Source organism: Danio aesculapii, chromosome 8 (assembly GCF_903798145.1).
Source record: "Danio aesculapii chromosome 8, fDanAes4.1, whole genome shotgun sequence".
Taxonomy (NCBI): Eukaryota; Metazoa; Chordata; class Actinopteri; order Cypriniformes; family Danionidae; genus Danio; species Danio aesculapii.
Window position 1 is genome coordinate 23,506,747 of NC_079442.1, and position 20,958 is coordinate 23,527,704.

General features: G+C 34.4%; 1 protein-coding gene across 2 annotated transcripts in view; it reads left to right on the forward strand.

Annotated features, from left to right (window-relative positions):
* The window catches only part of dock8 (dedicator of cytokinesis 8), a 108,351-nt gene that overhangs the window by 52,378 nt on the left and 35,015 nt on the right, over positions 1–20,958 (forward strand). For both annotated transcript variants that reach the window (XM_056463448.1, XM_056463449.1), the window contains 16 exons: positions 1,694–1,784; positions 2,261–2,423; positions 2,969–3,086; positions 3,670–3,740; positions 3,835–3,979; positions 6,065–6,166; positions 6,331–6,426; positions 8,626–8,860; positions 12,375–12,539; positions 12,647–12,819; positions 14,341–14,436; positions 14,529–14,624; positions 16,505–16,654; positions 16,835–16,948; positions 18,818–18,973; positions 20,756–20,892. In XM_056463448.1, the coding sequence (XP_056319423.1) occupies positions 1,694–1,784; positions 2,261–2,423; positions 2,969–3,086; positions 3,670–3,740; positions 3,835–3,979; positions 6,065–6,166; positions 6,331–6,426; positions 8,626–8,860; positions 12,375–12,539; positions 12,647–12,819; positions 14,341–14,436; positions 14,529–14,624; positions 16,505–16,654; positions 16,835–16,948; positions 18,818–18,973; positions 20,756–20,892 (2,108 nt within the window). The remainder of the gene's footprint in view (positions 1–1,693; positions 1,785–2,260; positions 2,424–2,968; positions 3,087–3,669; positions 3,741–3,834; positions 3,980–6,064; positions 6,167–6,330; positions 6,427–8,625; positions 8,861–12,374; positions 12,540–12,646; positions 12,820–14,340; positions 14,437–14,528; positions 14,625–16,504; positions 16,655–16,834; positions 16,949–18,817; positions 18,974–20,755; positions 20,893–20,958) is intronic.

Genomic DNA, 20,958 nt, shown 5'->3' on the forward strand with positions numbered 1-20,958 from the left:
GTCACACAATCCTTTAGTAGTCTTTCCTGAACAGTTGTGCTTTTTGATATTTTTTGTGACATTGCTTTGGGATTTCTTTAATGAAAGTTTTAGTATAAAGTTCCTACTGATCCCAAACCCCATCTTACAGTAGCATACATGGGCATGGTCCCTAGGTGATTTAAAGGGAGGAGCTAAACATGGGAGCACTAGGTTGCTGTTGGAAGTAGTGTTAGTAAGGCCAGCAGGAGGCACTCAACCTGTGGTCTGTGTGATGCCTAATGCCCCAGTAGAGTGAAGGGGACACTATACTGTAAGTGAGCACCGTCTTTCGGATGAGATGCTAAACCGAGGTCCTGACTCTCTGTGGTCATTAAAAATCTCATGGCACTTCTTGTAAAAGAGTAGCGTTGTAACCCCAGTGTCCTGACCAAATTCTCTTCATCTGCCCTTACCGTTCATGGCATTCCAATCATCCCCATCCACAGAATTGGCTGTATCCCTGTCACTCCACTCCACAAATAGCTGGTTTGTGGTGAGTGCACATGCGCCATTGTCCTGTGGCTGCCGTTGTATCATCCAAGTGGATGCTGCACACTGGTGGTGGTGTGGAGAGGACCCCCCCTCTCATGATTGTGAAGCGCTTTGGGTGTATGGACATACACGCTAAATGCGCTATATAAATAACCACATTACATTACAAACATTAAATTTTATTTTTTTTTTCAATTCCTATATTTTATTTTGATTTATTTATTTATTTTTTTTTTTTTCATTACTCTTTTTTTTACTTAAATATCTCCTATGTTGTGACAGAGCAAAAATGAAGACAAACAACTCTTAATAACATACGAGTAGTGTGAGAGCAATTGGTCTTCATCGCTGGACACATCTTCATGCTATTTATTTGATTTGAAAGGATTCTTAATATTTTTTCTTCATGATTTGTTGCTCATTTTATAAATGGCGTGTCTCGCCAAAGAACATCAAAAACTTCTGAGACAAGAAATTATCAGGGCCACATTATGGGCTTTACAGGGAGCTTCAAACACATGATCATGAATGTTTAGTGTGTCATGACTGTGGTAACTGCATATATATATATATATATATATATATATATATATATATATATATATATATATATATATATATATATATATATATATATGAAACAGGACTGTAAAATAAAATGCCAACATAATCATATTATTAAATAACTTAAAAAGTAATAATAATAATAACTTAACTTCACTGTAAGATTAGGAATATGTATTAAGAATGTACCGGTTGTGTATTTCAGAAAAGTGTTTTATTGTTCTAAATAAAATCCAGCATTATTGACTTGAGTTCCTGAAATGATTAAAATTTTATCTGGGCACCTTGAGTGCATTTTTCCATTCTTTACATTTTCCAGATGAGCTGGTGCCTGCGTTCTTCAGCTAGCTCTGATATCACACGCATTCTCCAGCATTCATCCTTGAAACTAAATAAAAATGTTTCTGCTGTCTTCCATAATGCAGACACATTTGATTCATAGGTCACACTTTACAATAAGGTTTCAGTAGTTAATGTGTTTGCTAACATGAACTAATTGTGAACAGTACTTGTAAAGCATTTAATAATCATAGTTTAAAATCTACTAACGCATTATTAACATCCAAACTTGTGAGGTGTTTTGAGCAGATTGTCTTGTGTGTGTGTGTCTTGACAGGAAGGAGAACGTCTGAGTGATGAAGATCTGTTTAAGTTCCTGGCGGATATAAAGAGGTCGTCCAGTCAGAGACGTGTAAAAATCATACCTGGTGAGCAGATGTTCTTTTTTTTTATTGTCTGATTTTCCACAGAATAATGTAAATATTAACAGTGGAAGTCAGATGATTAAGTGACAGTTCATCCAAAAACAAAAATAAAAGAGTGTTTGCTATCAGTTTACTCGGGCCATCCAAGATGAACATGAAAGTAGAGCATTAAAGAAGATTTTGTGCTGAAAATGCGACGTTTCATACAATGCAAGTCCTTTGTGAGTCAAAAAACACACAGGCAAACCTAAATTAATGATATTTTATGGATAATTTTATTATTTAATTATATCTCAAAGTGGCTTTAGCTGCTTTGTATTTTATGAATTAACAAGGGCCTCCCGTTGCTTAAGTAAAAAAAAAAGCTACAATTTGGATATCCTGAGAGTGAATTAACAGCTATTGTCAATTTTTGTGTGAACTGTCCCTTTATTAAGCTTGTTGTGTGTAACTCATCTTGTTTATGTGCTGTTTGAAAGGTTATCTGAAACTGGAAGTGCTTCCAGTGCCAGACACGGTTCCTGGTTGTTTGTCTCCTGAACTGATTCCAGTGAAGCCCGTGTCTGAGAAAAATCAACGGCCGGTTAAAGAAGTGCTCGAGTTCCCTTCGAAGGAAGTTTATGTGCCTCACAACATATACCGGTAATCTCTCTGTCTCTCCCAGACAAACACACAAATTGAAAAGTTGATATTCAGCAGATCTGGGATGCAGTGATTAATCAGTAACCTTGAATAAATCTCAGAGTTATAATGTTTGTCAGAATTTAGAGGTCAGAACTGCGGTTGATATGATTAGTCACTCATTGACTTTGAACGCAAATGCCTGAAAAAAAACTGCATGCAATGGTGTTGCCAGATGCTCACCAGAAAAACAAGCAAAAATGTAAAATATGAGTCACCTAAAAAAGAAAAACATCGATTAAACTGATGAGAGGATTGTTTATTGTTTTTAGAATAAAAACAAAATCACATATTTCATTAATGTTGCCAATGTATCTGAAAATAAGCAGCTAGGATTTATAAACAACTTTTATGAAACATGGCAACGCTTGTTTCGGCCTTCCTATTAATTTTGAACTGTGAACAGTTTCTGCCATCTAGTGGTCAGGTAATGTTTTTACACTCTTTAATGGAGATCAAGAGGAAGTATTTTGTCTGCAACCCATACTTCATGTTTAATGTTACAGGAATCTGCTGTATGTATATCCACTGAGGTTGAATCTTACTAACCGTCTGACTTCAGCCAGAAACATTACAGTAAAAATCCAGTTCATGAGCGGTGAGGACTCCAGTTGTGCCATGCCTGTAAGTGCAACATTACATTTACATGTCTATATGTACATGCACATCAAAGATATATTAACGTAATAATAATAATAATAATAATAATAACAACAACAATAATAATAATAATAATGGACATGATGAAAGAATAATAATAATAATTAAAAAAATTATAAAAGTAAAAATAATAATAATAATTATTATTATTACTATTTTAAATATAATTATTATTATTGTTATTATTTTTCCTACTACTTCTATAAAATAATAATATAACAAAAATATCATGTTGGCTATGCTCTAAAAATATCATTATCTACAAACTGAAAGTAGACAAACAAATCACTAATATTTTTATAATTGTATAAAATATATATAATACATGTAATTATAAATATATTATTTATTTATTTTCAGTTATTGCCATCTTACCACTAATTTTATTCTACCCCTGTTACATTTTTATACTAAACTAAATTATATGACTATATTAAAATTTGTTGTCACTGTAAATGACTGAAGTCATAATTGATTGTGTAACATAATGTGTTTTTGCCTGTATGCCTCACTCACCTTTTTCTTTTTCTCTGCACTTTCTCTCTAGGTAATCTTTGGAAAATCAAGTGGCCCGGAGTTCCTTTCGGAGGTCTACACTCCAGTCACTTACCACAACAGGTACACTTGGTCTCTTAAAGCGATTCTAATCTTCTGAACATCAAGCAAAAGTAAGAGTGGAGTGAGAGGGCTGTTTCCTGTATCTCCTCCTCAGGTCTCCTGATTTCTATGATGAGATAAAGATCCTCCTGCCAGCCCGTTTAACAGATAAACACCACTTGCTGTTCACCTTCTTCCATATCAGCTGCCAGCAGAAACAAAACCAGACTGGAAGTTTGGAGGCTCTCATTGGATATTCAGTAAGTGACTGAACAGATTTGTATGTGTGTGTGTGTGTGTGTGTGTGTGTGTGTTGAAATATTTGTCAAGATGTCTTTAACAGAGCAAGGCAATTTTTTACAGTATTATCTGTATTATACCTATGATATTTTTGTTTGAAGAATGTTTTATAATTATATTCTTTTAAGTTTGGCTGGAATAAAAGCAGTTTTAATATATGTATAATAATAATAATTCTTAAGGTCAATATTATTAGCTATTAATAGCCAGTAGGCTATTAAAAACACTGTTGCCAAATAACTTGCCTAATTATCCTATTTAAGCCTTTATATTAGAAATATAGTACTAGTATCTTGCAAAATAACTACCAAAATAGTATGTACTGACATTATGGTAAAGACAAGATAAATTATAGCATATATATATATTTCTAATTTATTATAAATTAATTATTAAAATAAAACTATTATGTTTAAAAAGCTTCTCTCCGGGTGAACAGCACTGGATAGGTCAATACAGTAGGTCAATTTAAAATATATACTGTATACACACACACACACACAAACACACACACACTGCCTAGCCAAAGATTGCTGTTTAGAATAGAAGTAAACAAAAACTTAAAAAGTATGATTGGATCTTAATGCCAGTGATTTTGGTGTGTTATACAGTATGTTTGGAAACAACTCCTCTAAACTAATGCCATGTATAGCTTTTTATTGGCCCTATATTGCCCACATTGTAAAGATTAATCCAGCTCAAACTGTGAATGAAGGCTTCTTTTTTCCACTTTGATTGGCCACTAGTTGATCTGAGCATCTTTGGGATGTGTTGGAATGGTCTTTGCCTCAGTAGCTTTGTTTATATTACTTAAAAACTTAAATATAACTTTAGTGCAAATGTAAAATTTAGCATAAAACAGCTGGTTCAAGGGTTCAAGAGAATAAAAACATCACTTTCTGGGAAACTAGCACAAAATAATCAGTCATGAAAAGCTAAAGTTCCTGCTGGCGGGAAACCGCTGTATCGCTTTTCCCGCCATAATAAATGTGCTGTGCCTCAGAGAGCCAGACGGCACACAAAGTAACAATCACTGTCATGTTAAGCTGAGTTTGGAGGCTGGGCCTGAGGTTTGGAAACACTGTTAATGGGAGGTTATTACTCTATGAAAAATCATTTAGATAGTTTTTGAAATTGTTAAAACATCTTTTGAGATGATGCGATTGAGATTGGTCTGCTGGTTAGTCCAGTTAGCCAATTACACAATCTGTTGTGGCAAAATCACATGACTTTTTTTGTTTTCAAAGTTCATTGAGGAATGTATTCTATAAATGTGATTGTCATGTTTTTTTATTGCATAAATTATTTGAATCAGTTGAGCTCCACAGTGTACAGTATACAGTGGATACGAGATTTGTTTTGAATTGTATACAGTTGAAGTCAGAATTATTAGCACCCCTGATAATTTTTTCCCCAATTTCAGTTTAACAGAGAGATTTTTTCAACACATTTCTAAACATAATAGTTTTAATAACTCATTTCTAATAACTGATTTATTCTATATTTTTCATGATGACAGTAAATAATATTTGACTAGATATTTTTCAAGACACTTCTATACAGCTTAAAGTGACAGTTAAAGGATTGACTAGGTTAATTAGGTTAACTAGGCAGGTTAGGGTAATAAGGCAAGTTATTGTATAGTTATGTTTTTTTCTGTAGTCTATAAAAAATATAGCTTAAAGGGGCTAATAATTTTGACCTTAAAATGATTTTTAAAAAATTAAAAACTGCTTTTATTCTAGCTGAAATAAAACAAATAAGACTTTCTCCAGAAGAAAAAATATTATCAGACATACTGTGAAAATGTCCTTGCTCTGTTAAACATCATTTAGGAAAGATTTAAAAAAGAAAAAAATCAAAGGGGGCTAATAATTCTGACTTAAATTACAGAAAATTATTATTATATTTACATATTGCATTTGTATCTAGTTGTATCATTGTACTTTTGATCAGATAAATGTAACCTTGAAAAAAATAACATTATAAAAATGTGCATAAAGAGACATTACTCTAAGTGTGATGCTGGCCTTCTATCCCTGCAGTGGTTACCCATGCTGAACAATGACCGGCTGCAGACCAGTCAGCAGTGTCTGCCAATCGTTCTGGACAAGCTTCCCATCAACTATTCCCTACATACCCCAGAGGTACAGTCAACCGTTTCAACATCTGCCTTTTTTAGGATACCACTTATGTAATGTAGTCATATCACATTGATGTCTCATTTGGGCACATATTCAGCTGGTCTTAAGTGGATTTGTGTGTTCATTTGTTTGAATCTGTACATTTTTGCCATTTTATCTGCCTCCAGAAACTGCCAGCTCAGGTACCTCCAGTGAAATGGCTGGAGAATCATAAAGGACTGTTTAACCTTGAGCTACAAGCTGTGTCCTCAGTCCAAACTCAGGTGCGTAAAAAACACTCTCTGCATCCGAAATCACATACTTCCCTACTGTATAGTATGTTAAAAACAGTATGCGAGTCGAGCAGTATGTCAGAATTTATAGTATTTGAAAAGCAGTAGGCAAGAAGTACCCGAATGACCTACTACTTCTTGTGAGATTCCAATGGACTGTATGCTATCCCATAATACCACATGAGATAACTCATGAATGGGACTGAAGCAATGTAACTGAAGCACGTAGGTCATGTGATTATGATAAATGGTGGATGTAGTATGTTTAATATCATTCATACTACTTATTCACTCTCATCTTGAGCATTTTCTAAGAGACCTGAGGGTTATATTATTTTTAAAATACTAGAATGTGACCTTTTTAAACTATATTATTATTTTGTCAAATAATTATAATGAATTTTGAATTTCATTGACCCAACCAGCTTCAGGAAATAAGAAGTAATGGTAATAAAAATTACCCCATTTTTAGTAAAAAAAAAAATGTATTATTAAATATAGCATTGTCATTTTAGTCCTTTTAGTTTATTGAAATTAATCAGAAATAAAGTTAAATAGCAGCATCAATTGGAAATCTTTAAATTAAAAGCATAAATCGAATTTTAAAATGATGCCTTGCTGACTATCTAGTACAGGGTGGGCCATTTATATGGATACACCTTAATAAAATGGGAATGGTTGGTGATATTAATGTCCTGTTTGTGGCACATTAGTATATGTGAGGGGGCTTGAAAATAACTCATGAAAGAATAAAGTTACGTGTAAAACCAAGCACACCGTTGTTTTTCTTGTGGAATTCCCAGTAAGGTTTATTAAGGTGTATCCATATAAATGGCCCACCCTGTATAACAAAATAAAAACTAAATAAATAAATAAATAAAAAACTATTGAGATGACTAAAAGTAAAACTGAAATAAAAATAAATTACAGCTAAATAAAACAAAGAAATAAAAAAGAAGAGAGAAAATTAACAAAAGCACTAATATTTATGAAAGTTAAAAAGAAAATTGAAAATATAAAAATAAAAGCAAATTCAAAATATTAATGAAAATGAATTATATAATGTGATATGAATATTGCTGTATATAATAGAATATTCTGTTTAAATGATGTTATATTATATTATATCTTATCTTATCATCATATATCATATCTCAGTGTTTCCCAACCCTGTTCCTGGAGGCACACCAACAGTTCATGTTTTGGATGTCTCCCTCATCTGACCCATTAACTTCAGGTTTTGGAGTCTCTTCTAATGCAGAGTTTCCCAACCCTGTTCCTGAAGGCACGCCAACAGTACACATTTTCATCCTCTCCCTAACCCATATCTTATCTTATCATATTATTCATTCATTCATTCATTTTCTTTTCGCTTAGTCCTCTTTATTAATCAGGGGTTGCCACAGGGGAATGAACCGCCAACTTATCCAGTATATGTTTTACGCAGCGAATGACCTTCTAGCTGCAACCCATCTTTGGGAAACACCCATACACTCATTCACACACATACACTACAGACAATTTAGCTTACCCTAATTCCCCTATAGCGCATGTCTTTGGACTTGTGTGGGAAACTGGAGCACTTGGAGGAAATCCACGGCAACATGGGGAGAACATGTAAACTCCACACAGAAATGCCAACTGACCCAGCTGGGGCTCGAACCAGTGACCTTCTTGCTGTGAGGCGATCTGGGCCACCGCGCAGCCCATTATATTATTTTAGTTTACACATTTAGTTTATTCAATTCACCTATACCGTGTATCTTTGGACTGTGGGGTAACCCGAGGACCTGGAGGAAACCATTGCAAGCACGGGGAGAACATGCAAACTCCACAAAGAAATGCCAACTGGCCCTAGCTGGGACCTGTACCAGCAACCTTATTGCTGTGAGGCGACAGTGCTAACTACTAACCACCGTGTCGCTATTATATTATATTATATTATATTATATTATATTATATTATATTATATTATATTATATTATATTATATTATATTATATTATATTATATTATATTATATTGTATCGTATCGTATCATATCATATCATATATCATATTATATGTAATATTGAATATAAGTTTCTATTGGTCAAATACAGAATGGTCTATATTATGTAGTATTAAGTAATGAATTATTTTAACATCATCAATTCTTTTAAATGTGCTCAATCTTTTTTTTGTATCACAGGACAGTCACCTGGAGCGTTTCTTCACATTATGTCATGCTTTGGAGGGCAAATCCACATTCCCCATCCGAGTACGAGATGAGAAGATTCAAGAAAACATGTTTGAGCACGAGCTGAAGCTCAGCATCATTTCACTGTCCTCCGCCGGCCTGGAGCCGCTGGTGCTTTTTCTCCATCAGGTCCTCGACAAGCTCTTCCGTCTCATCATGCAGCCCATGGTCATCGCTGGACAGACCGGTTCGTATTAGATGGGAAAATATTGTGTGTTTTTTTACGTTAATTAAAAATATGTCATTTTTAGCATACAAGTAGATTTCTCTCCACTAATATTGACACCCCTGGTTTATATGATTAAAGAAGGCAAGGGAAAATGTCTTTATTGTTTAACCCTTATGCACTGTTAGGGATGTTTTCATCCACTCTTGGGTGATTTTGAGTCTTAATTTGGACATAACTTTGTCTGTGTTTCAGCTAGCTTAATGATTTTTGGTGACAAATCTTATTGAAACACATATTTTGAGAAAATGCTTGATTTTAAAAAAAAAAGCCTCAACAATACACTCTGGGCAAATTTACTACCCTTTTGTTATATTCGGGATGAAAATATTCGCTAAGTTAAACTGCTGTAAAAATGCATCTGATAAATATTTATTTCAAATTTTTTTTGCATAAATCTGTTAATCAATCTCAGTCCTGATCAAATCTACTAAATTGCTTTGAAAATTACAGGATTTTAACTCTTTAATTGGCAAATTCATTAAAGATGTCACGCATTTGGTGAAAAAAACACAAAATGACGTATTTTCAAAATAAAAAGTAATTGTGGACTGGATTTATTTTTACCTTTTATTAAAGTCATGGACATGTGAAACAACATTACCTTTGATGCATTGTTTTTGAATAATTAACATTTTTTTCCCCCTAATTTAATGTTGGTGGCTGTTTTTGCCCCATTGACTTCAATTATAACCACATTTTTTGGATTACAAATCCATGACACCATATAATCAAGCATTTTGATTGTTGCTGATTTTCCCTGTTGGGAGAAGGTAAAATTTGTAACTGTTGATCATCAGTCCTGCATCAGTTGGCACCATTAACCCTTTAGATAGGCTTGTTAGTTTATGGAATTTATATGAAGTATTACGGCAAATTAAAGTGTGTGTATGTGTCTGGGAATGTTTGAAAGTGTGAGAGTGATCTTTATGCCACTTACCTTGATTTGTCTGAGAAAATCAAAATATGCACCTCAGCTCTCAGAACTACATGTAGTAAACAAAAACAAAAACTGTGTATTTATGCACCATCAAATGTGGTTATAATGGAAGTCAATGGGGCAAAAACATCAATAACAATGCATCAAAGCCAATGTTGTTACTAATTGTTCACATGTCCAAGACTTTGATAACAGGTTAAAAAATCCAGTCCACAATTAATTGAAAATACATCATTTTGTGTGTTTTTTTTCACCAAATCAGTGACATCATTTGTGAACTTGGCAATTAAAGAGTTAAAATCCTGTACATTTTCTAAGCAATTAAGTAGTTTTGATCAGGACTGAGGTTGATTAACAGATTTATGAAAAAAAGAAAAATTTGTATTTTGTCCTATTTTTTATCTGATGCATGTTTACAAGCAGATTAATTCAGTGGATGTTTATTCATCCCGAACATTTTTGATATTTTGGTCAAAAAAATTAACTCACAAAAAAGTTAAGATTGCATTGAAATCATTTGAAACACTTTGTTGTGATGAACATGATTGTAGTTTAGAATTTTCTGTCCCCAAGAGCCAACTGCAATTCTTCAAACACACATCCTCTCTCTCAGTCCGATTTAGAACATTTTCAGTTGACTGGAGTTTCTTCGTTATTGTCCTAATGGTGTACACTTTGTAAAGCTCAACAACCTTTTGAAGCTGTTTCCAAAATTGCCCTTTATGTCCTCGTTCACTATTCCCTACATTACTCTACTAATATAGCCCACTCAAAGGAGTAAATGTAAGCGGGTGAATTTGAGTACTGATTGCACTGGAGGGATGTCATTTTGTTTGTGATTTGCTTGTTGATAAATCCCTCAGATGGATTAGATTTAGATTAGATAACTCCTTGGTCAGACCCTGTGAAAGTTATTTAACACTTAGAATGTATTAAAACAAAGTATTTTGATTGCTGTCATTTCTACAAATGTTCATTTAACAAATAAACAATAGTATAAGTTACACCACTAAGATGTAATCATAATGTGGATGCCATCTTGTGGTCAGACACAGGAAGTCTTTCAATGCGTTAACTCTCACAGTGCGTTTTTGGGTATTCTATAGCCGTTGAGTGTATGTTTGTTGTACACTCGTTATTAGGGTGGATTGTGGGATTGAGTGCACTTCAGAATGCCCATATACCCATTATACCCTATACTTCTTATTTAAGCCCTTGTTAAAAATGAGCCCGTGGTTGAACAATTTCCTGTTAGTAGTCACAAAAAACCTCTAAATACCTCAAAAAAATATGCTTTAAATGATTTTACTTATATGAATTCATAGTGGTACTAATAATTGTGGCAAAAATCTTTAACAAATATTTAATTTTTGTGTGTGTGTGTGTGTGTGTGTGTGTGTGCGTGTGTGTGTGTGTGTGTGTGTGTGTGTGTGTGTGTGAGAGAGAGAGAGTTGTGTGTGTGTGTGTGTGTGTGTGTGTGTGTGTGCTAAACAAACAAAAATGTATTCATAATTGATTAATCCCTTACCTTTGATAAACAGATCAATTTAGTTGTAGCTTTTGACAGCTCAGAATCTTCTCCAAACTAAAAGCTTTCTTGAATTTTAAAGAACCAAAGCTTGTGCATGCTTTATCACTTTACGCCTGGATTTATAATCTTCAGAGGTTTTTTAGGTTACAGTAGAAGAGACATTTGTTCAGTTAAGCATTTGACATACTCCACACTCTCAGAAATAAAGGTATGAGAGCAGCTACACATTTGTACCTGAAGGGTCCCTCAAGAATACATATTAGTACCTCATTCATTCATTCATTCATTCATTCGTTTTCTTTTCGGCTTAGCCCCTTTATTAATCCGGGGTTGCCACAGCGGAATGAACCGACAACTTATTCAGCACGTTTTTATGCAGCGGATGCCCTTCCAGCCGCAACCCATCACTGGGAAACATCCATTCACACTCATACACTAAGGACAATTTAGCTCACCCAATTCACCTGCACTGCATATCTTTGGACTGTGGGGGAAACCGGGCACCCGGAGGAAACCCACACGAATGCAGGGGGAAATATTAGTACCTAAACAGTACAAAAGTGTACCTCTTAAAATGTTTTGGTACAAATATAAGCTTTTAGGTACCATTGTGGACCCTATCAGTACAAATGTGTATCTTCTGAAAAAGTACCGCCCTAGTGACAGCTCTTGTTTCTTAATTTCCGAGTGTGTAAGAAATGCTTGTAGAATTGTTGTTCATGTCAATTGTTTATTTAAGTTTTTTACGTCTTATGTGAAGCAATTTAGACAATTCAACTTCCACTTAAATATGCTATATATAAATTGAAATTCTCAATGAGAGCAGAGCTGATAGTTTGTGCAAAGACCAAAAGGTTTAATAATAAAGCCATTTTTCACAGCCATTTTGCTTAGATTTACCAATGATGCCAATATTATTGGAGGACACTGTACGTTCTCTTCTGAGTTTTCAGTCATGGAGCATACAAGTTGAGTATTGACAGTTTTAATCTCATTTCTTGCAGCAAATCTGGCCCAGATTGCATTTGAGTCAGTGGTGTCGGTGATCAACAGTCTTCACAACAGTCAGGATCTGGCAAAAGACCATCAGGGCAGAAACTGTCTTCTCGCAACATACCTGTACTTTGTGTTTCGCTTGCCAGATACTCAATATGAAATCCACACCTCAGGTACAGCAGGCCTGTAGACCACCAAATGATGTAATTCCTATTCAAAATAAAAACTGTTTTTGACTCTGAATATTTTTTTTTATCTGTTATTGTGGTTTATCCACCAGGTACAGGTGGTCTGATGGCTCATCCAGAGGGTCGATACAGCACTTTGACTCGCACAACAGCCACTACTGTTGGCTTCATGCTGCTGCAGTCACGAATTCGTTCCAGCAGCAACCCTGATATACCAGCACCACAGAGCCCAGAGGACACAGAGGTCAATAACATTCTAGGAAAGGTACAGCATATATATATACACACATGCAACACACTGGGGTTGTGCAAAATTAATTTAAAACATTATGTTAAAATAAAATATAAAAAAGAATATGCTTATAGTTAAAATTATTATATTATATTATATTATATTATATTATATTATATTATATTATATTATATTATATTATATTATATTATATTATATTATACATTTTGAATAGTAATATATTTTTAAAAATTTAATATAAATACAATGTTTTTGTTTTTATTTTAGGTTTGCAAATTAGAATTACAATAATACAAAATATGCAATTTTATTTATTTATTTTGTTTATTTTCTATTAAGGGGTGCATTTCCCAAACAAAGACATAACCTGTGGCCTCAACTATCATCTATCATAGTACGATGTATCGTTTAGTAAAAGAACGATGTAGTGACGAGTGTTTCTCAAAACCGTAGTTTCTCTGTTGCAGATTCATCGTTTGAACCACGTTAGTTATTATGTAAAATGTCCATATGATGCTCTAAACTGGGTGGTTTTTGTTTCACAAGCACACATGTTAATTGAAATATATGTAAACGGCACACGTTGAACGGTCTATGTTTCCTTTACAAATATTATTGAGAATATTCCATATTCTATTCTATTCTACTCTCATATAAATCGTTTATGGTTATTTACAGTAGGTTATTTACAGTAGGTTATTTTTTAAGAAATGAAAAAATCCTCCTTCATAATAATAATAATAATAATAATAATAATAATAATAATAATTATTATTATTATTATTTTTTTTTTTTAATCATTATTAGGATATTGTCTAATTATTTTATTAATTTATTTATTTTTGAAAAGTCTGCTTTTACAATTTGACACATTCAAATCACTGCAGAAATGTTCTAACCAACAGGACCATGTCATATACAGCACAGATACATTTCTTAATAAATAACCTATTTTAAATTAAAACCATTAACATATGCTAAATATTTTTGTTTTTACAAGCTTTAAAGATGTAATGTATATTCCACTGGGAAATAATAGCTCACCTACAGCTTTCGTCATGAGCCACGACTGTGTTCAAAATGGCATAAACGGTTTCAAAGTGCACTTAGGGAACGCAATTGTCAAATGAAGATGGCTAAAACTGAACTGCAAAAATACTTTAAAAGCAAATTACACCTAAGAGAGATGACTTTAATGTTTTTTTTTTAATCATTCCAAGTTTAAACATTGGAACGTTCAAAAGGAATAGTGCATAGGGAGGATAACTGGGAATAGAACACAGCCAGGAACTATGCTTCTAACTGTAGCTCTAGAGATGGTACAAGCGTGCAGTTTGCGTATGTTCGCTGGAACGATGGATTTGGGAAATGCCAAATCAATGAACTATGTTTGTAATGACGGAATTTCACAGGAACGATGGTTTTTGGAAACGCACCCCAGAATGATACACAGTCTTATACATGCACAAATACACACACACTTGCCCTTTTCTTTTTGTTTTTTTAATCTCTCATAATTTTGGTTTCCATCAGGTTTTAAATCATCCAGGCAGTCGCATGTCAACAGCTGCAAATGCCTCCAATTCTCCGCAGAGCTCCACGGGAAGCACGCGGCCCATCAACAAAAAGGTGACTGTTTGACTTGCCACTTCATTACCCAGGAAGTCGATCATTTAAGCAGAGTTACGTGTCCTAATAAGCAGATCCATGTGCCTTTGTAGTTGTTCCACGAGGAGCTGGCTCTTCAGATGGTGGTCAGCACTGGAGTCTGCAGAGAAAACGTCTACAAATACGCCTGGTTCTTCTTTGAAGTTCTGGTAAGATGGTTGTGATATTAATATGTGCTTGATACTGAGCGTACCAACTCTGAAATTTAAAATAGAAGACGTTCCGTAAATGTACAACACAAATTACCTAAACAGGTTATGTAAGTTGAAATAAATCAAGAATCTGTGATTTAATATCTTTTACACTTCGTTTAATTGAATAGCTTGATGGTTAATGTTGTTAATGTTAATGTTGATGGCTGTAACACACTCCAAAATAGTTATGACGAGGAAAATAAAGATGGAAAGTTCAAAGAATACAGAATATACCAATGCATTACCCATATATACAAACCCAAATCAGAAGATTTGGGACAGTATGGAAAACGCAAATAAAAAAGCAGTGTTTTCTAAATTTACTTTGACTTTTATTTCATTGCAGACAATACAACAAACATTATTTAATGTATTCCTCATTATTTATATATAAATAATGTATTTCGGCATCTATGAAACCTAAAATAAGTCACTTGTGATCGAAAACACTGATCAATTGTGATTTATGACCACCGCAGTGCACGTCTTTCTGAACACCGTTGTAGTGAACTCATCAAGGGTTGATGAGCAGCAGCAGACTGAACTGTGAAGGCGGAGTTGATTTATCTTTGTTTGCAGATTTATTTCATTTTACTTTGTTATAAACAGCAGGAACATGCAAAATGGGGGTTTGGGTGCTTGAGCACCTGCCCTTTTTTCTCTTGGAGAGAAAGTTCATCCTTAAAATAAAAAAAATGCCCCCTCCCTTGCGCACAGATCCCCTATCTGCAACACTCCTGACGCTCTTCAGCTTCGCGATCAACCCATGCCGAAATCGTTAACCAGATTGGTTAACAAGCACCAGTTTTGCTATCAAATTTTTTTCCAAAATGAACAACCTACTTTCTGTGGTAAAGTTATGTGCCGTTCTACTATGCTGCTGAGGAGTAGATGATGTTTGCAGCACAGAATGATGACGCATGTTGCTCAAAGATTATATAAAAGTCACATGAAATCTGACATAACCGTTCACACTGCAAAACATCAGATCTGTGTCTGGTTTAATACTACATTTGAAAGTGGCACAAATCTTAACTGAAAAGATCAGTTCACATTCCATGCTGTTCACACTGTCATTACCTGAGTCACATGTGGGCAAAAAAAATCAGATTCAGGCCACATTTGGCTGCAGTATGTACATGGCCCAAGTGATGAACAGTTTCAGGTGTTATTTTGCACTTCAAAATGCACCACACATTCTCTGTTGGAGACAGGTTGGGACTGCAGACAGGCCAGTCAAGTACTAGCATCCTCTTCCTCTGCAGCCAGGACTTTGTAAAGTGTGCAGAAAGTGGTTTTGCATTGTCTTGTTGAAATATGCATGGGCGTCACTGGAAAAGAAGGCAGCATATTGTGCTCCAAAATTTCTATGTACTTTTCAGCAATAATGGTGCCATCACAGAAGTTACCTGTGCCACAGCCACTTGAGCATGTCAGACTCTGGGTTTTGGGCTTGTTGCTGGTCTAGATGATCCTTTTCTTCTTTGGTCTAGTAAAATATTATATGTTGTCATCATGCCAAAGATAAAAGAAACTAGTTGTTAAAACGTTTATGTTTAGAAATGTGTTGAAAATATCTTCTGTCCATTAAACACAAAATTGCAGGGAAAATATAAAAGAGTTAAAATTTAAAAGGAGGGCTAATAATTCTGGCTTCAACTGTATGGGAAAAGAGCATCATCAAGGTGGATCATTCCACTAATAAAGAAGGGATCAAGCTGAAGAAACATTCTTGGTGTCATTGCATTTTGAACAAAACATCCCGTGTTTTAAGAATTTGGGTTGTACAGTTTGTACAGATACTAGTTCTCATTGTCCGCATGTACACATCACAGGTGAAGAGCATGAGTCAGCATGTGTCCCAGCTGGATAAGAAGACGGTCTCTCGCAGGAATCGATTTTCCGACCGCTTCAAAGATGACATCACCACTATTGTCAACGTGGTGACCGCTGAGATCGGGAACATTTTAGTAAAGCAGCAAAAGGTGATTGAATCCATCTAAACACATCTTAGTTTGACCCAAGAACTGTTTAGACGCTCTATAAACAAAGAGCACATGAGACAAACAAGAGGTTAGATGTTAGATCTTTGGGAGGAATGTTATTTGTCAGTGCTGATGAGAAGAGACCTGTGTGTGTGTGTGTGTGTGTTTGTTTGTGTTCAGGAGCTGGAGCAGGCAGAGAAGGTTAACATCAGCCTGGCTTTCTTCCTGTATGACCTGATGTCTCTTATGGACCGAGGCTTTGTGTTTCAGCTGGTGAAGAATTACTGCAACCAGGTGCTGTGGCTCATCTCATTTACAAATCATTATCTTGATAGTCTCTCATGGCTATTTGCTTCACTGAGCACTTTATGAAGTAAAGTCTGTTGTTCATTCAGTCTGAATGAAGAATTAATTTAATACTAACGTAACTGAGGTTAAATGAATGGCTGAAATAAAACGCAATGTTTCATTAACTGCATTTTTACAGTTTGTATAGACAATTTGAGAGGCATTTACCCAAGCAAATATTACACTTTTGACCTGAACAAAAATCCAACAATAATGAGACCATTTGAATACTAATATATAGCCAATTATATATCAATTCCAACTATTTTTAAAACTTTAAAAACTACACTAATTTAAAGGGAGGTATTATGCAATTCCTGTAGTTCGAGTTTTTTAAAGTGAGTTGTATTCTTGTGCAAATCATAAAGCATAATTTACATAGTAAATCATTAATTTAGTGATAAAAATGGTTTTAACATGACAGACTTGTCAAAAATCTTACTTGATACTAATATCAGATTTATTTTTTCAAACATGGCTCTAGTTCAGTGTTTCTCAACCACGTTCCTGAAGGACCACCAACATTGCATATTTTGGTTGTCTCCTTTGTCTGTCACACCCATTTCAGGTCTTTCTATCTCTGCTAATGAGCTGATGATCTGAATCAAATGTGTTTTGTTAAGGAGACATGGGCTGTTTCTCAATATGTGTTCTTCGGCGTTCTTGCGACCTCGTGTTCTCGTGTATTGTCATCATCAACTGCCAAAGTTCAGTTCCAAAACTCAAGAACGCAAGAACAGAGGATGTGTAAGTTCCCAGATGCGTTCTTGATATCTAGGATGCATCAATGCAGACTTGAGCGCAAAATTAGCTTAAGAAGTCCCAGAAGTCATTGCGGCCAGTGGGAAGGGCAGCATTTAACATAGATTTGTTATTAAAGTTCAGAGATAAACTTATTTATTTCTGGAGTTTTCTTAAATGAAACGGTGAATATAAACATTACCGTGAAAATCTTTATAAAGGCATAAAAACATTAAGGGTGTTTATTTGCTGAAATTTGTATTAAAATTAGTTTTTGTATTGTACAATGTATATTTTTAAGGTCTTTATGCGTAGTATATATTGTGAAAAGGGGAAAAACAATAAATCATTGTATGAATGCTGAAATGTTTTAATAATTTTCCGTTAAAAGTGCGTGAAGGTCACGTGACCACCAGGAAGAACGCAGCACCTCATTTCTCACAGGACGTGTTCACTGTTCTCGAGGTCTCCCGAGTTCATTCTTATGAGGTAACTTGGCAAGACCGCTCTCCACAAGAACCCAAGTCTCAGCATTCATGGAATTGAGAAACAGATTTGGTTAATGTGCAGAACTGGTGGTCCTCCAGGAACGTGGTTGAGAAACACTGCTCTAGTTGACATCATTAATGAAAATCCTTATATGGCCTCTTCTCATGGCTGAGCAAGCTCTGTTTTTTAACAGTAATATTAAAAATATAGTAATAGTAATATTATTTCAATGCTTTTCTTTTGTAAGTTATTTTTAGGAATCTGATTTTAGGAAGTTGCCAAGGCATTCTTAAACTTTTGTTATTTAATCTTAAATTAAATTATAATTTTTTTGTATTAAAATCAGAAAAATCTAACTACTTTCTATACATAAAAAATAAATATATATTAAACATGAGTGTTATTTTAGGATACTATTAGTACTATAGTCTTTATCATTAGTGTTTTTTTCTTAATGCCTTTTCCTACTTTAATGAAAGTTTTACAAAAATGTTTGTTATTTTTGTATATTTATTCATATAAATTCTCGCTGCACCACACCTTGTACACTAAATATATTATAAAATCCACTCTCTTTTTTTCTAGATGGCAGCAAAGAGTGTGAACATGGCAACTTTGATAAGTATGAGGCTGGAGTTTTTGAGGGTCTTGTGCAGTCATGAGCACTACTTGAACCTCAGTCTCTTCTTCAGCAGCCCTTCATCTGCCCCGGCCTCCCCGTCACCCTCCGTCTCCTCACAGGTCAGAAAGATCTGCTTTACTCCAGTACTAATGACACATATTCGTCAGTCCAGTCACAGCACAAGTGGACAGTGCTAAATAAACAGCGTCTTAATGTTTTGAGCTTTCCATGCATTTGCAGTAACATGTGCCAATGAGAGGATTGATGCAAGGCCCTTCATAAATGTTAATGCATATTTTTTATGTTATTGTTTTTTTTTTTTTAAGTACACTATTATATACTTATGTTCTAATTTTAATTCTATTAACCTGTAATATTAAAACCAAAATCACATTCTTTCTGAAAGCCAGATATATTTTTATGTATATGTATGTTTTTGTGTAGTGCTTGGATCTGACATGGCAATTTTTTAAAAGAAGTGCATGAATAAGAAAATAAAGGGCAGGTTTATTTCAAAAATATTAAATCTTATTCATTTAAACATAGCCAGTAATTTCTTAAAGGGATAGTTCATCCAAAAATGAAAATTTGCTCACCACTCACCTTTCATGCGTGTGTGAGTTTCTCTTTTATGTTGAACTCAAAATAAGGTATTTTAAGAATTTTGGAAACCGATAGTCATTTTATTTTTCTGCTATAGATGCCAAAGCTGTCAATTTTTCCTATATTTTTCTTAAACATCTTCTTTTAAAATATATTTTTAACAAAGTAGTCACAAAGTGAAGTACAGAGAAGGTTCCCATAGTCATGGAATTTTCTGCAATATCATAGAATTTTAAAAGGGCTTTTCCAGACAGCAGATTTAATATTACTTCTGTCTATGTCATGGAACATAAGGGAATTTTTATTTGTTTTTTAAAATTTTGCTTCCCATTTGTTAAAATAAATGTTTTATGTGCTCTTTTTATCATGTTGTTTCACATGTTTTGCCTGTTGTTATATTTAAGTATTTTTTCACTGCCATTTTATTCATTTTCCCACTTGACAACCGGCAATCATATGCACCAGGCTGTACCTGCTAAAATACAGTCTGGTGCTGTTTTTTGTCTATTCAGTGCTTAATCAGACCCTCCTAGTATTTGCACAAAAATTAAACATTTTTGGAAATATTTACAGTGTTCCTTGTTGTTTTGCTGTGAAAATATACAGAATTAAAACATTAGTTCTTCATCATTTTTTGACCTCAAGAACCATTGGTATCTCTATGAAAACAAGAGGTATCACACACACCAAATAATAACTTTCTACACTGAAAAATATGATTCATTGGATTTACTACATTTTTTAAGGTAACTGGTTGCAAACAATGTATGTGGGCTGAATTTATACATGCAAATTAAGTTAATTTGTTTGTTTAAATTCAGCCCATATAAACTGTTTTCAACCAGGTGCCTTAAAAATGTAGAAAATCCAATTAATCTTTTTTCAGTGTATGTGCTATTTAAAGCATACATAAATGGGGAAAAACATGAAAACCAAAATACAGAAATCTTGCAGGAAATATGCGTAAATAAAAGAAAATGTGCTAAATTTTGTGATAATTTAGCATTCACAGATTGGCAGAATTTTGGAGGGACTTTTCTACACAACAGCTGCCCGTTTTTTATTCATTGTAGATCATGGAAGTTCAGCTTTTTAGTCAGTGATAGTCAGGGAAAAGTCAGGGAATTTGACATTTGGCTTAGAGTGGGAACCTTGTACGATGAACGGACCTCTGGACCTATAGAAAATGTACCCTTCTACTGTATTGTGTTAATTATTGATTATTAATTATTGATTAATTATTGTGTGCTAGTGTGTTAGTGTTTGTAACACATGAGTGTTTCTTTTTTTGTCGCCAGACGTCCAGCTCATGCAGTTTTCAGGACCACAAGATCGCAGCCATGTTTGATCTGTCGCAGGACTTTAAGCAGCGCCATTACTTGACCGGACTCCTGCTGACTGAACTCAGCACTGCACTGGACATAGAGTCCGAGGGGTCAGTCATGTCAAAAGGTTTTAGTCATTTTTCAACAATGCATTTACCCAATTAGGTGTCATAACA